The 15,369-nt window shown below is 34.2% G+C and overlaps 1 protein-coding gene across 5 annotated transcripts; it reads right to left on the bottom strand.

The window, feature by feature from the left end:
- Positions 1-3,075: 3,075 nt before the first annotated feature.
- Positions 3,076-12,017, bottom strand: LOC104091557 (protein REDUCED WALL ACETYLATION 3-like). 5 transcript variants are annotated; one of them, XM_009596922.4, is made up of 17 exons: positions 10,928-10,965; positions 10,672-10,768; positions 10,383-10,474; positions 8,136-8,276; positions 7,989-8,045; positions 7,835-7,907; positions 6,888-7,046; positions 6,372-6,521; positions 5,999-6,254; positions 5,448-5,563; positions 5,268-5,354; positions 5,082-5,170; positions 4,822-4,884; positions 4,530-4,586; positions 3,867-3,963; positions 3,621-3,779; positions 3,076-3,505 (listed from the first exon to the last, which is right to left on the bottom strand). In XM_009596922.4, the coding sequence occupies exons 1-16, from the start codon at positions 10,948-10,950 to the stop codon at positions 3,624-3,626; spliced, it is 1,713 nt and encodes a 570-aa protein (XP_009595217.1). In that variant the 5' UTR covers positions 10,951-10,965; the 3' UTR covers positions 3,076-3,505; positions 3,621-3,623. The 5 variants fall into 5 exon arrangements, with proteins under 5 accessions (XP_009595217.1, XP_009595218.1, XP_018624765.1 ...); XM_009596923.4 differs by having other exon boundaries at positions 8,136-8,273; XM_018769249.3 differs by lacking the exons at positions 10,672-10,768; positions 10,928-10,965 and adding an exon at positions 11,820-12,017.
- Between the last annotated feature and the right edge of the window lie 3,352 nt (positions 12,018-15,369).

The raw sequence follows: 15,369 nt of genomic DNA, 5'->3' as shown, positions 1-15,369 counted from the left end.
ATCAAGGTTCACTAGTCACCGGCTACAATCATATTGATAATTTTGGGATGCATATGGGCCGAGACTTTTATGAAGAAGGAGAAGAGGATGAACTACTCGATGCCACCTTCAACATTTTAGTTAGGGAGGGAGATATTTCACCTAGACATGTGTGAAGTGGATCAAACAAAAACAAAAAGAAGGCACATGAAAGGTAACATAGCTGGAATGGCAAAGCAACACAAGAGGTTGTCATTAGGAAATCACTAATGAGAACTACAAAGCAAAAGGCGAGTGTCCCTACCACCTCCACAAGGTCAAATAAATCAAAAAAGAAAAGATAAAGTTTGAGGAATATTTGAAGACAGTGCAAGAAGAAGCCAACGAGCTACAAATTGAAGAGTGCACAGGGTTGAAAAAAGAAGAGCACGACTCAATTTTTTACCTGGTTTTATTTTATCATTTTCTAAGTATCATCATTTGTAATATCATCACAGGGTATGCTATAAATTCTGTGATGATCATAGAGTACTTGGTTCTTTCCGGTTCGTATTTTCTTCATGCTTGCTAATAGATGAGGTTTATTATGCCTCAATAGGATTTGTAAGGTAAGGTCTAGCACAGTATGTGTGAGCTATATTGCTATGCCTTTGGGAAGATCCAAGCGGCTATGAGGTTATATGCCCTCGTGAGACTTCTGCTGGCAGCTACACCATGATCCTCTACATGAGGCTGACATCTTAAGGCAATGGAGGTGCATAGGAGTGATTATATAGCCAAGGCATAGAGGTAACACTACTGTAGCTTTTGCCCCCTTACTTGTACTCTTCCATTGTGATTTTTTTTCCTTTTATTATTAATAAAATAGCTACTGGGCAACCCGCCTAGTAGTATATTTGCTAAAAAAAAAAGTTGTATGATGTTGTAGATGTATATTAACTTTGTAAAAATAATGTATGAAAGTTGTAGATAAGTTGTAAATAAGTGTATATTATATAATTAGTTGTATGAAATTTATTTTTACTATATATGTTGATGTAGATATATCAATTTGTATTAAATTTATACGAAATTTATTTTTAAATTTGGATGTTGTTGTACCATCAAATTGTATAATATTAATTGTAAGTACGATGTATCCATTTTAGTGCTGATTTAAATAGGTTTCGTTAATTTGTGATAGATTAGTGTATAGATTAGTGTATAGGGTAAGTTAACCAATCAAGTGAAGCAGAATACTTTACTAGCCCCGCACGATAGTTATTAACCTCGTAAAGTCTATGGACAAATTTTGATACATATCAACAATTTTATGTAAAAAGATAGTATTAATAACTTAAATACAAATTTTATACAACAATTCATACATTATACAACTATTTTTCAACTTTCATACAACATTCAAATAAAAAAATATATATAACTACAACAAAATACAATTTATATATAATTATACTATAACTTTACTACAATTTCGTAAGTATATGGTATGTCATGTGTTCTTCTTCTTCTTCTTCTTCTTCTTCTTCTTCTTCTTCTTCTTCTTCTTCAAGTTTCAATATGAAATTCAGCCAAAATCAAGTATAATCTTCACCAAACACCCTCAAAATTGAGATATAAACTCCAAATAATATTCTCAATTGTTTGCAACAACACCCAATCCAAATAAATAATAGTTATTGAAAACCCAAATTCAAATTCAAAGCTTCAAAGCTTTTTAATGGCACAATGCTGGAACGTCAAACACCTGAATACTAAAAATTCTTTACTGCTCATCGTCGAGGAGAATTTTTATCCAACTCATTTTAAACCTCTCAAGTTACCGTCATGACAAGCTAAAAAGCGTGTTGATAAGGAAAAGAGATAGTTATGTCCTAACACTACGCTAACACTAGGGGTGTACATGTATCAGGTTGGTTCAGTTTTTATCAAAACTAAACCAAACCAACTATATCGGTTTGGATTGGTTTGGTTTTGTCGGGATTTTCGGATTTTTTGTTACTTAAATATTATTTTAATCTTACTTTGTTAATTTTTTTATAAGTAAATATATGTTTAGTAAAAACATAAAAAAATTGACAAACATATTATCTATTAAAATATTCTTATGGGAGAATTTTCTTTGTAACACATAATAGTTATTTTTTTAGTCGCCTGACAATAATGTTTTATTGATGTACACTTTCAAGGTTAACCAAATTTAGTAATTAAACATAAAAATCAATATGATACCTAAATAATAATAATCATTTCACATTCAAAAAGATATAAGAATTTAATAGATATTAACATATGATATGAATATGGAAAAACAAAGAGATTGACGCATTTGAGGAACACTTGATGAGAAAGTGATCATACGACCCATTATTTAAGGTTAATAAATATGGAGCACTTCGTATACTATTAAATATTATATCCCACAAGAGAATCCCAAATATTTCTAGACATTTTTTAAAGAAAATTCTATATAAAATCTTAAAAGTATATACAAAAATTATATATTTATATGTCGGTTTGGTTCGGATTTTTTTACTCAATACCAAACCAAATCAAACCAAACCTAGTCGGATTTTTAATCGGTTTGATTTGACTTTTCGGTTTGGTGCGGTTTTCCGGTTCGGTTTGTACACCCCCCTAGCTAACAGCAAAAAACTGTTAGATACCAAAAATATCTACTCAGCTAATAAAGCTAATTATGGCTTAAAATAAGTAATACACAGCGGAAGTAGTCTTATTGAAAGAGGAGTGGAGAGAAAATAGGAAAAGGATGTAACCAAATCCCCTAATTTAAGGCACTAATGATGGATTGTATATAATTTGTAAGTAATCCTTGTTTAGGGCGGGTAATATACAAAATTAGGATAATTTTGGTAAATAAATTTCAAATATTGAATAGGAAGAAAAAAATCCCATTAGGATTTGCCCAAACTATGCCCACCCCTGCCGCTCGCCCAACTACTTAAATTCTGACATTATTTTGGCCCATTAGAAATTCAAACTTGAGAACATAGAAATGTTTACTTAAGATTTTCACAAAGGAAAAAATACAACCTTGAGAATATTTAGTTATCAGTTATCCACTTACCCTTGCTCTGGAGATCAAGATTTGCATTTCCAATTAATTAATCAAGTCCGTTGAAGTAGAAACAAATACGTTCCCACTGTTGATTTACATTAAGGAAAAGATATATGAATGTGAAAGGAAAACGAAAAAGAAAAAAAGGAACAAATACACGTGGTAATCGACGATATACACATGATTTCCTTCCTCTAACTTCACTGCTTTTTCTCCGAACTTTGAATAGCCAAAACTGGTTTTCGTTTTGGAACAATCAACGTGGTAACTGCAAGTGATACTTCACAAAATTGTTGGAAACACAGACTTAACAACCTGGGGCTGATATCAAGATCTCTATCCCCGTCCAAGAATCGGATTCTACTAGTACTTCAGTTCCACATTGATCCTTTTAACTTTCTAGCATTCTCTATTGCCGTGTGTTATCTGGCCTTTTACCATATTGATCTGTCTCAAAATGAAGCAGTTCAACTACAGATTCAACATTCATAGTTATTCTAAAATTTAGGGAGGGAAGGACAGGCGGGTGTGAAGCTGTTAGCAAATGGGATAACGAACTTACTCATTAATGAGGGATCTGAAGAAGAATAAAGGAAATGCTGTATAAGCACACAGAAATAGCAACACCAGCGATAAAGTTGTGGAGCAGCTTCTGATTGTCTCTTGTGGGTACGAAAATGGATTTGAGTGTGTTGGTTAGTTCAAAAAGGCGGCAGGATATCTGCAATAAGCAAGCAATGCTGAGATAGAGCCCAGGAGGGGAAGCAGATGGTTTACAACTCAAAATTGAAAGAGTATATATGTTTACCAAGACATAAATTGCTGTAGTCAGCATGAAGTTTAGCATAGGATAGCCCGGGATAAAGCAAAGGAGCCATTTAGGCTGTCCATTCGGCATATTTGATCTGTACAAAAAAGTCATAAAGTAATAAGACCACAAAGTTCATTATTTTGGCCGACGTCCATCAAAAATTCACTAACGGTTGCTAGAACGAAGGAAAGTAGGTTTCAGTTGGATGGATGAGGACGCTAAACAAACATTAGTTTGAAATTTATGATCAGTATCAGATTACTAACAGGTGAAGATCAAGAATTTTATTCCCTTCTTTCACTCACAGATGCCAACATTGAAGAGCACAGTAAATACAAGTTTCAACCAAATCGGAAAACATTCAAGGTTTGGTGATGTTATCATATATATTAATATAAATTTCATTTGTACATGATTGTGTTACTAAAAAAGTTGTTGCCGTTTGGCCAGGAGGCTTCGGGTCCAAGCTGTTGAAACAAACCTTGCAGAAATGCAAAGTTAGGTTGCATATAATAAACCAAATGTGGTCCGACCTTTCCCTGAACCCCGCGGATAGTGGGACCTCACTGCGCATCCCTTTTAATGGTACGGGATGGCATATCAATAGGTCAAGGTTAAACCCGAGGGAGCAATTATTAACCTTAAAAAAAATCAACATACCTCAGCCAGATATGGAACTGCGAGATATAGGTTTCTAAGGTAATTTTGCCAAGCCACCTGCAATGATAGACCACAGTTAAACAAGGAGAAAGAAATGCAGTTTCAACTATATTTAAAAGAGCAAATAAATATTCAGATTTTGTAGAGCTTGATCATTCGTATTAGAACTAAGCAAAGGAAGTTACAAAAGCCGCAAAAGGGAAAGGGAGGATGAGGCAAGGACAAATGACAGGAAAGGAAGGCATGACGCCCTGTGATTATAAGGCACCGCCTACAGGTTTAGAAAACTTACGCTAGGAGTGTCAAAGAGAAATTCCGCAGCTCCTGAGTGAAATTACGCAAGCAGATGTAAACACTGCGAGGCAAATAAAGCAAATGAGAAAAGTAATACAAGATATTGAAGACAAACTTTGGTTGAGTACATTTTAGGCAAGCACAGAGTTTTTTAACTGTTAGTTCTTCATACAATCAAACAAACGGCAGTAATTTACATTATTTTAAGTTTCATGCAAAATGAAGGGCTAAGGAGAATTAGAAGAATTTAATACATACGTAATGGGAATCCACGATGTGTAGGGGTGGAGATTGTTGTAAGCTACCTTGTCCAGCTTGTATATGTATTCAAACCACAAGTACCCAATCTAAGGAAGAAAATGCCCCAAATGACAAACTTCACAAATTAGAAAGATAATCTGCAATGCCTATTTTTTAACTAATTTGATGAACATAAATTCTCACGATTAAAGATACTGCACAGATGGATGTCTTGATTGCCCGTCTCCGCTTTGGTTCAGACTCCTCCAGTTTCTCCATCCACTTCTCAACCTAAAAGGATAAGATACTGCAAACTTCAGTCAAATGGAAGAGTGAAAGAAAATTGGGACGAAGAACTAAGAATTAAAGTTCTTTTGACATTACATTTGGGTGAAAATAGGCATATATCATGCCAATAATCCATATATAGCGGTCAAGCCCAGATCTAAAATGCCATTCATGCAATCGGGGGAGATCTGGCTTGGCTGGATCAGTATAGCCTACAATTGTGAAAAGAAGAAAACACATCAGATGACAATGCTTAAGCAGCATGTATAAAATAAAAACAAAACACAGGAAACCTTTTCGAAAAAGTTCTTTACAATTCATGCTACCACAATAGGATACCAAGATACTTTCTGTTACAACAACAATACATGAACCTAAATTAAGCAACCTTTGAGTGTTGACAATGGTCAACATTTAGTTCCATATCAACTTCCGAATTATTTACCACAAAGTCTTAGTTTCAAAACCTTCTGATGACAAAACCTGAAAACCAGTATATAATATTTCCTCGGAGTAGGGGGAAATGTTCATATCAACATAGTTGAACTAACTTTGAGACACGCTAACAGTTTCCCAGCACAGAGTATTTGAGAGCTTATAGTAATTGTAGACAGAAACAAAATGTATGAGAATACAGAGTAACCAACCTAACATAAAGGTGAAAGGACTCCAAACAAATTCGAATACTCCAGGGATCTCCCAAACCAAGATAACCACAACAAAGCACATAAGAAACTTCACAGCCATTACTGATCTTATCTCGTTGTACTTGTGGCCAATGCCAAGGGCCCCATAAACCATCAGGGTGAAAAGCGTGTGCATCGGGCAGATGTAATACAGCATGTAGTCATTGTTGAGAACAATACAACAGAAGATTACAAAAAAATTCAGCCTCCACATCATCTGCATAAATGATAAATTTTTCATTGCTAATAATGCACAGAGAAAATGGATATGCGAGACTAACTGAAGTCTTCCGATATCAAACAGTGATAAAGTACAACACAAACCCAATGTTACCTGAGCAAACCGAGCTAGGCTAAAATCCTTTCTTATGTAATAATAGGAGAAGTTCCCAAAACCAGTCATCCATACGTATGCGGCAATAAAAATACGAATTGCATTGTATATCTCTATTGCAGCAAAATAATGATAAATCAAAAAGAGAACCTGTTGCAGAAAAAGGATAGAGTGAGTCAATATAGAAAGAGCACAAATAATCTCTACAGTAAGTGTATCAGTGTTTAAATGAGATTTTGAGATGCTTCCTCTTTTCAGGAGGTGCAGTTTTGAGATACATCAAGTGACGAATGTTACACATCGCAAAAGAAGTTGCATGATTCATTCACACTACATATTAACACACCTTTACTTGAGGTAGTAAAACAAACATGCAGCTACACTTGTGCACAAGATTACTAGAAAAAAAGAGATCACAAAAAAAGTATTGCCAAAAAAATCCATATAGGCCCAGAGTTACGTCATAACTAAAATGAAGCATGAACAGGTGAAGGGAATGCAACAGAAAAAACTTGCCTGCATCCATCCTTTCCACTCCTCTGTCTGATGGCGATTAAGATAGAGTATCGCTTTGCCAGAAAATGCTGATTTGTCATTATGTTTCTTGAGAGAAGTCATTGCCGAAACTATGATCAGAAGAACATACAGAAAGATGAAGAGATCGCGATTGTAGCTCTGTTCAAAGAAAACATCACACAGAAACCTTTTACTGATTGCTGGTCTCAAGGATATGTGAGTATAACAAAATCTTAAACATCTCAGCAATGAGGTTGGCGCACAACCTAAAAATACAATTGCAGCAACATGGAAATATTTGAAGATCATGTCCATAGAATTAGTCCACTATCAGAGTTCATATTTACTCCTCTATACCCACAATCAATACATAATTAAGGGGAAGGGGGTAACAGAAGGTAGCAGTTCATCCAGAATGAACTGAGTACTTGCTCGAAAAGAATTTAAACTGGGTAAAACATGAAATTTTTGAAGCAGTTACAGTTTTGCAACAGGAACAATCATCAGCTTCGAGAATCAGATAATCCAATGCTATGAAAAGGAATAAGGTTTAGACACAATCATGCTTATCATATGCTAGTGTATTCTTTCAATTATTTACAGCAAAGTTTGTTATACATGACCTACACTTAATAGAATTATGTAATGGAAGTTGCAATTCCAACAGTTCAATCAAGATAACAAGGTTCAGGAGTTCATAATGCACAAAGAAGAATCTGAAATAACACACCATTTTGTCTGAACTGGGTTAACGTAGATTTCATATGAATATGCAAGCCCGTGGTTACTTGATGTGCACCTCAAAGTGACTGTATGTGCTTATCCAGTGAGATGATTCGATAGTTGTTGTGGTGCAAACAAAACTTACAATTAAGGATAGATATTACACAGCACAACCTTAGCAAATCAAATTTTATACATAGTTTCAGGAATAGAAGATCACACACCTTAGTAGAATCTGCAAAGAGATTTGTACGGTCACATATATAGTAATAGAACAGGATTCCCCCAAATTCAGACCTGTATGAGATCATAAAAGAGAAATATTAGATTTAGAAAGAAACTGTATGCCACCATAATCAAAATATCCAAGTGACTCACATTGCTCTCAGAGTTGCTCGATTTTCTAGCAAAAAGGCATCCTCCATCGTAAGAAACCTACAAAATAGGTGGAAAATGTTAAGGAAACATTGATCACGGTAGAAAGAAGAAATGTTCAGCAAATTGCATGTATGTTAGCAGACTGACCTAAAAATATTTGTTTTTATCGATGAACTTGACAACTTCACAGATGGAGATTTTGAAAGACCTCCTTCCAGTAATACAGCTCGATCTTCTTCCTTGGTTGTTGAGAGTTCCAGTTCCGCCAGATTATTATCTGAATGACTGCTGGCACAGAAAAGTAAACCATATAAATAAACACTTCAAAGCTACATTAAATAACAACCCTGGATTAACTTCCATGTACACAAAATAATTACTGTAGCGTTTAAAAGTTAAGATGCCCAAAGAAACTTGTTGTCCTTAATTAAAAATTCAATTCTGGACAGGCATAATAAAAATGCTTCAATTCCACAAAGTTCACTCTTAAAAAAACTAATAAAAAGAACAATACTAGTGGTGACCCCTTGTGGAATGAGATGACACAAGCTAATCCTTGAAAGGGGTTTTACAATTTTGAAGGGAAACATAATTGAGAACCTCAAATGCATCTTAATTATCTAATAGAAGTACTACCACAATGAAGTCAACCTTACCTTATCTAAAGATCTCTAAAGCATCAAAACTAGTGCGGTAGTGCAATGCAGAATTCAAAACCTTACTCCAAGGATACTTGAGGTCTCTCATCGATTTCTAAATAGTGCAATGCATAATTTTAACCCTTCAAGTTCTAACTCCCCCATCATGCCCCTCTGGCAACCATTTGTCGGCCTAAATTTCTTCCGATCCCATATGAATCTTTAAACAAGCCTTGGCTTCTCCAATATCCACCATGCCAATTTAAAACTCTACCAGGAATTCACGAATATTAAATCAAAAGCCCACCTCAGGACATTGCTTGAAATATACAATGTTCTTTTTAAATTTCAACATTGGGAGATAGTGCGGGAGAGGAGGCGAGGAGGTTGATTATAACTTAATTTCTCGACAAGAGTTTATAATCAATGTAGGAGTCTCACTTGGGATAGATATTTTGGACGATAAAGACAAAGAAAGTCAAAATGCTTTTCAAGCAGGACTAAGCAGGCAGTGTATCATTCTTTTTATGGAGAGAATTGTGAACCAGCAGCTGTAGAAATTGAGAGAGAGAATCTATCGAAAGAAGATGAAGGAAGAAATGACAACTTAGACATGGCGTGTTTGGGCAAGGCTGGATACGATTGGGAGAGGGGAAAATTGAACTAGTCAATGGAAGGGCTGGAGTTGGGGAGAAGGTGGTAAAAAGCAGCAGTGGCAGGGAAGGCTGGTGATTGGTCTGCTTTTCTTTGCATCTATTTTTCTTCCTTTTGAAAAAAGATAAGTTTGTTGCTTCTACAAAAGCTGGTCCGGACACCACCATTATTCAAGGAAAAAAGTATAGCTACCAAAATAGGTGGCATCATACGAGCTAAATGTGCCAGTTTCCGGAGGCAAATTCAGCCAGGAAAAAAATTATAGAAGGACCTTCAGGTGCAAGCAATTAGACTTGGATAGTTCAACAGACAACTGCCAAAAATCAGAGGTTTTAGACCAGGTTGCACTTCTCTAAATGGATACGGAATGTCATGTGCCTTTTGTCCCTATCCGTTGTCTTCCTACTATCTTCTTAAATGTAGCTTTAATCAATTTTTAAGATTCTTTGTCATCTTGATAATCCATCTTCCCCCCAAAAGCCTGAATCCACCATAGCATTCATATTCCACACACATACTAGTATCAACATTGTTGCTTCTATATTATCCACCAACATTCTGTAGACACTGTATGACATAACATTTGTCAGCATTGTCTAGATGAGACTAGCCGAGGGCCTATTGGAAACAGCCTCTCTATCTTCACAAGGTAGGGGTAAGGTCTGCATACACACTACCCTCCCCAGACCCCACGGTGTGGGATAATACTGGATATGTTGTTGTTGTTGTTGTTGTGTCTAGATGAGACTAGGTCATATTAAATCCAATTCTGGTTTTTAAACAAAGCCATTAGACATTTTTTGGCAAGCGACTTAGAGAACACACATAAATGGTACAACTGTCTTTCCCATAGCAGCCCCAGGCACAAAAGTAGGCTAATTGCTTAAACTACTTTTTTTAATCGTTTAATGTTTATCTATAATCATCGTGTTTCCTTCTATTAAGTATGGTGCATAGCAGCCTACTTTTTTATTCAAAATATAATTATACTTTAAAACATTTTTTGTGGCTGTTAACATGTCTCAGTAATCTGTAAGCTGAGGATACATGAGTTTTCATTCTTTCCTTTTTATTTTGGATAGAGAATGGGTAGGTTACTTACACTTTATAGGGGGACAACCACTTCTTGTACTCCAACCACTCAGCATATATCCATGCGACGAGGACAGGGATATAACCAAGCAAAAATGACACCTGAGACATGATAAGGGTAGGCATCAGCAGATATCTACACAGAATTTCCTCGAGAAAAATCAAATAAAGCACTATAATTGATGTGTCCACATTGCAGCAGTACAGGTACATTGAAACCTTAAAATGCAAGTATATCTTAGTTCAAATAAACTGCGTGAACGACAATCGTCATAATAGATCAGACTTCAAGCACCTACTCCAATTTTTGCTCTATGAGATGTCAAGATTTCATTTAAGGAGTGGTAAGCACTTGTCCTAGCAGTGGAAAGTAATGTAGCCAACAATTGTGTATTCCTGCATTTAACATGATCAGATCACACATACCTCAAAACTATCTATTCTCTACTAAAGCATGCCCTGGTGAGATACTCACCCAAATTTCAATTAAAAAAAAAAAATAGATAAACTGAACCTTTCAGATGCCAAAGTGAAACAAATCTACATATAATTCACCTGAAAGTAAAAAGTGCAACCATTTTGAAGATCCAAAAGTTGCTCAAGTTAACGAGGAATCATTTCTAAAGAGTGAATGTTCCAAGACAACTTCGTTCCTAGTAAAGAAAAATCGAGCATTACTCTCAATCGCACTTAACTCGGTTCGACTTTTTTTTACAGATATGAGAAAAAGACGAGACCTATAGTTGGGACCCAAAATCTATTTATTCTTAATGATTGTTGTTTTTTTTGTCATTTTGCGAGTCAACTTATTCTTGTCAGCCACGCCCATTGATCCCCCGGAGAAGAGTACAGGGTTAATCTTTAAACAACTGAACCATCCTTAGGAGTTAGGACAGTTAACCTTCCCCATAAAAGCACCAACTAGTGGACAATGGTGGACCGTGGACTAGATCAAAATCTTTGTTCTCCAAAGAAATGACCAGTACAGAGAATGCACAAACAGGCCATGAATTCATATGTCGTTGACATCACAGCAGTTGATCGTCGATCCTTAGCTGAACTGACCCCAGTATCTTTAATATAAATGTAAAAAAACTCACTAAAATTCTAACAAACAATAGATATGAAAATTTAACGAGTTCAGTGCTAAGAACTTAAGTACTGGATCTGCCTCTGATAGATTATACTTCCCAATCAAGTAAGTTCTTTGCAACAAACAAAATCAAAGTCTTTCAGTGATAAACACGAGCAAAAAAAATAACAAAATCAAATATGTTAAATTTCACATGACTCAGATCAGCTCATCCCACTGCTCTAACATCAAAATTCAGCATAATTCCTCACATTCTAACTCTTAGAAGGATTCAATTACACTTCAAAGGCTCAAAAAAAGCTCACATTTCATCAGTACCAAAACGAAATGATTCCCACAAAAAAAAAAACGCACCTGTCCAGGCGTTACAGGTCCAGAAACCGCCGCCATTTTCAAAATCCCACACTATGAACAGAATCAAATCAAATCGAATCGAATCAAATTCAGTTGTTCACAATTACGTGTATATTCATATACAAAATGCGCGTATCGATATGTATACAGAACACTCTGTGTGTGTGTGTGTATATAGATGTATGTATTTACGAGAATGAAGGGAGTGAAGACATAAGAAGGAATATATAAGAAGATTTGAACCCAAAGAAGAGATCTGAAGCAATGAAGAAATGGGAGTTGCAGGGGACGAACGATGTCGTTTTGAGGATTGCTTCAGGAATTGATAATTAAGGTTTTTTTTCGGAAGAGACGTCTCTGTCCCTCTCTAATTTGGTAGTTGTGGGTTTGGTTCTTCCCCTTTGTTGCTCTGTTCTTTTCATATTCGTTAGCCTTCAATATATATTTTAAAAAAAGAACAATTCAAATTTATTTTGTGTGAGTTTGTTGGTTAATATAGTTTATTGTTATTTTTTACGCACGGATAATGTAAAAAATATTTATATAATTATATTATCTATAAGATACTTACGGATAGATCCGTAATTATTTTATGATGAGCAGTAGTTGGTAAAAGAGGCGGATCCAGAATCTGAACATTATAAGTTTGAATCTGAAATTTAATTTTACCATAGATCATTTGATTTATTGGTTCAAAATCTATTATTTGTACTTATTTAGTAAAATTTTAGCAAACATATAAGATTTGAGTAAAAAATACTAGGTTCAAGTAAATTTATAACTTATGTATCACATCTACATCTAATTTATAATATGATAAAAATAATAATTAACTGACTAAAATAAATTGAGTTGTACTAATAATATAAAAAATTATATTATAGGTATAAATAACTTAATTCCTTGAAATGAACATGGGAAATGTTTTCAATAGAAAGTGAAATCTGTAATAGGAAGACATGAGATATGACCAAGTGCATTGTGTTTGTGTCTTTTCTATGGAAAAAACAAATTAGAGAGAAAATTTAAAGTTTTCCAGCTAATTAATATGAAGCAAAGGCAATAAAAAGAAAAGACAAGGAAAGGAAAAACTCTTTTTAATGTGTTAGTTATTAATTAACGAGGATCTCATTTGAGTGTATTATGCAAAGAACTTTACCCAATTAAATAGAATACTAGAAATATAGTTGACTGAATTCTATGAAATGGATATTTGTTGTGGTGTTATGATTTGTATAATTAGTTCATTTCCTGTTATTTTATTTTATTTCTTCGGAAATTTTAAAGTCTAGTTATCATTTTGTTAATAGAGTAGCTAATTAAATTTTTATCTAACTATGAGCGTATAAAAACATCAATGTTATATCATTAGAGAATGATACATAGAACTATAAATTGTAAAAAAAAAAACGGGATCCTTTATAGATAATTAACAAATAACTGTGTGTTCCCGCAATTTTGTTATATTACTAACATTTAGTACCACAAGAAAATCAATAGGAATAGAAGATCTAATTGTTATACAATGTATGAATTCCTCTAATTACCATATTCAGTTCCAAATTGATTTGCTTTTTGAGTAAAAATGAAGCAAAAATATATTTTTTTGGTGCGGAAAACAAGAAAGTGAGAAAGTGATCATCAGCTTGTTGGCAAATCCAACAACTTTGCAATGACTAATTAAGAAGCTAAATTAGTGGTAATAAGAAAAAATCATTATCTTAACCATTATCATAACTATGACAAACATATTTTTTTAATGATTAGATAAAACGTGTGTTTTATTTATAAGTTAGTATTAAACTTTCAAAAGTATTTACTGGTTTAGAAAGAGGTAAGGTAATGCATGCTTTAAATGTTTAAAAGGCAAAATTGAGACTAGCTAAAAGACAAGACAACCTCAATAAATATTCTAAAACAATCATGAGATACTAAAAATAGATGTTCACTTTTATTTGGCACTTTACGCATATCAAGAGAAGACAACAAATTTTTTCCTGTTTTACCCACAGTATTTATTATCATTTCAAATCATTTTCTCAAATGTAATAAAATATGCATCAATTAATATGGGTAACATGATAAATTATGCACTTCATTTATTATTTTTTAAGGGATGTGAAAAGTCAAAACATGTCAAGTAAAAAAGTAACCGGAGGGAGTATTTATTTTCTTTTTTGACTATTTGACTACAACTTAGAGAATGTTCTCGATTCATAACATTTTTCTTTTAAAAAATTTAGTCGAATATTACATATTGAGAAATTTTTAGCAATTATTTGCAATTACATATAAAACATTTGCAATTTTTAGCAATTAAAAGTAGATTTGCTTTGTCCCATAAGGAAATGCCAAAAGGACTAAAGGGGTTGAGGTTATAATGGGAGTTTTACGTAGGATTGTTATTCCTACAAATAATAGTCGATAAATATATCTATTCTATATATTTGGTTAGCAGTTGTAAATTATTTTTACCAATCGGCCAAATATGATTTAAAAAAAAATCATTGCTGAATCATATTGATCGCCTCTTGGACTCGATGCACCTTTACCCAATTCAAAGAGGCTGGGCTGATCTGATTTGAAGCCCAAAATGATTAAAAGCTCTCTCTTTCTAAAGCCCAATTCAAAGAGGCTGGGCCTTTCGGGTCGATTTTAGGCGGGTCAAAACGGGTTGAGTCAATAATTGGGCGGGTTAAATGATCCGTCCAAAAGTTACTTGGGTCAAGATGAGCTAAAATTTGGGTCGTAGCCCAACCCGCCCAACTCTTATCAATCTTTAGTTAATATATGTTGTTTTCTTATGAATTGAATAATTACTAAACAAATTTTTTTTCCGTTTGTTATGGTCATAGATAACATATCAAACAAAAAAATAAATTTATTTCTAAGATATTTTGACAAAGTTACTCATGGATCAATTTGGGCTAAAAATTAACCCAACTTTAAATGTGTTGAGATGGATTGGGTTCCATAAATGGACGGGTCAATAACCAATCCAACCTTGGGCGGGTTGGACGGGTCATTTGGGCTTAGGCTAAATTTGATAGCCCTAAGTTCACTTACCACTTGATTTTGTTCGAAAGGACCCTCTTATTCTCATGGACTAGTCTGGTCACTTCCCAGCCAATCCTCTTTTGTTCCAATAAATTTGAATTTAAAAACCAAAATGTATGTTATTGCAGTATTTTTATCTATTTGTCACGGCCCAATTTCAGCTATAGGTCGTGATGGTGCCCAACACTACAGCTAGGCAAGTCAACAAATAAATTAAACATATATCAATTATTTTCAGAATAATTTTCTAAGAAATTTTATTATTTTACTAGCAATATTAAAAAAATTTGAAAAGATACCGATAAACTTAAATCCAAGAAAATAATACAATTCCAAATTCTACCAATGTGTGTGCCAAGAACTGGTGTCACAAGTGTATGAGCATCTAGTAGATTATACAAAACTCCAAAATACTGTCTAAAATAAAAATAGACAGAATGAAAATACAAGGAGAGACACCGGTAGATGCAGAACGGCTCAACAAGGCAGCTCA

The sequence above is a fragment of the Nicotiana tomentosiformis genome, chromosome 9 (assembly GCF_000390325.3).
Source record: "Nicotiana tomentosiformis chromosome 9, ASM39032v3, whole genome shotgun sequence".
In the NCBI taxonomy this organism is placed as follows: Eukaryota; Viridiplantae; Streptophyta; class Magnoliopsida; order Solanales; family Solanaceae; genus Nicotiana; species Nicotiana tomentosiformis.
This window is presented reverse-complemented; position numbering and strand designations above follow the sequence as displayed.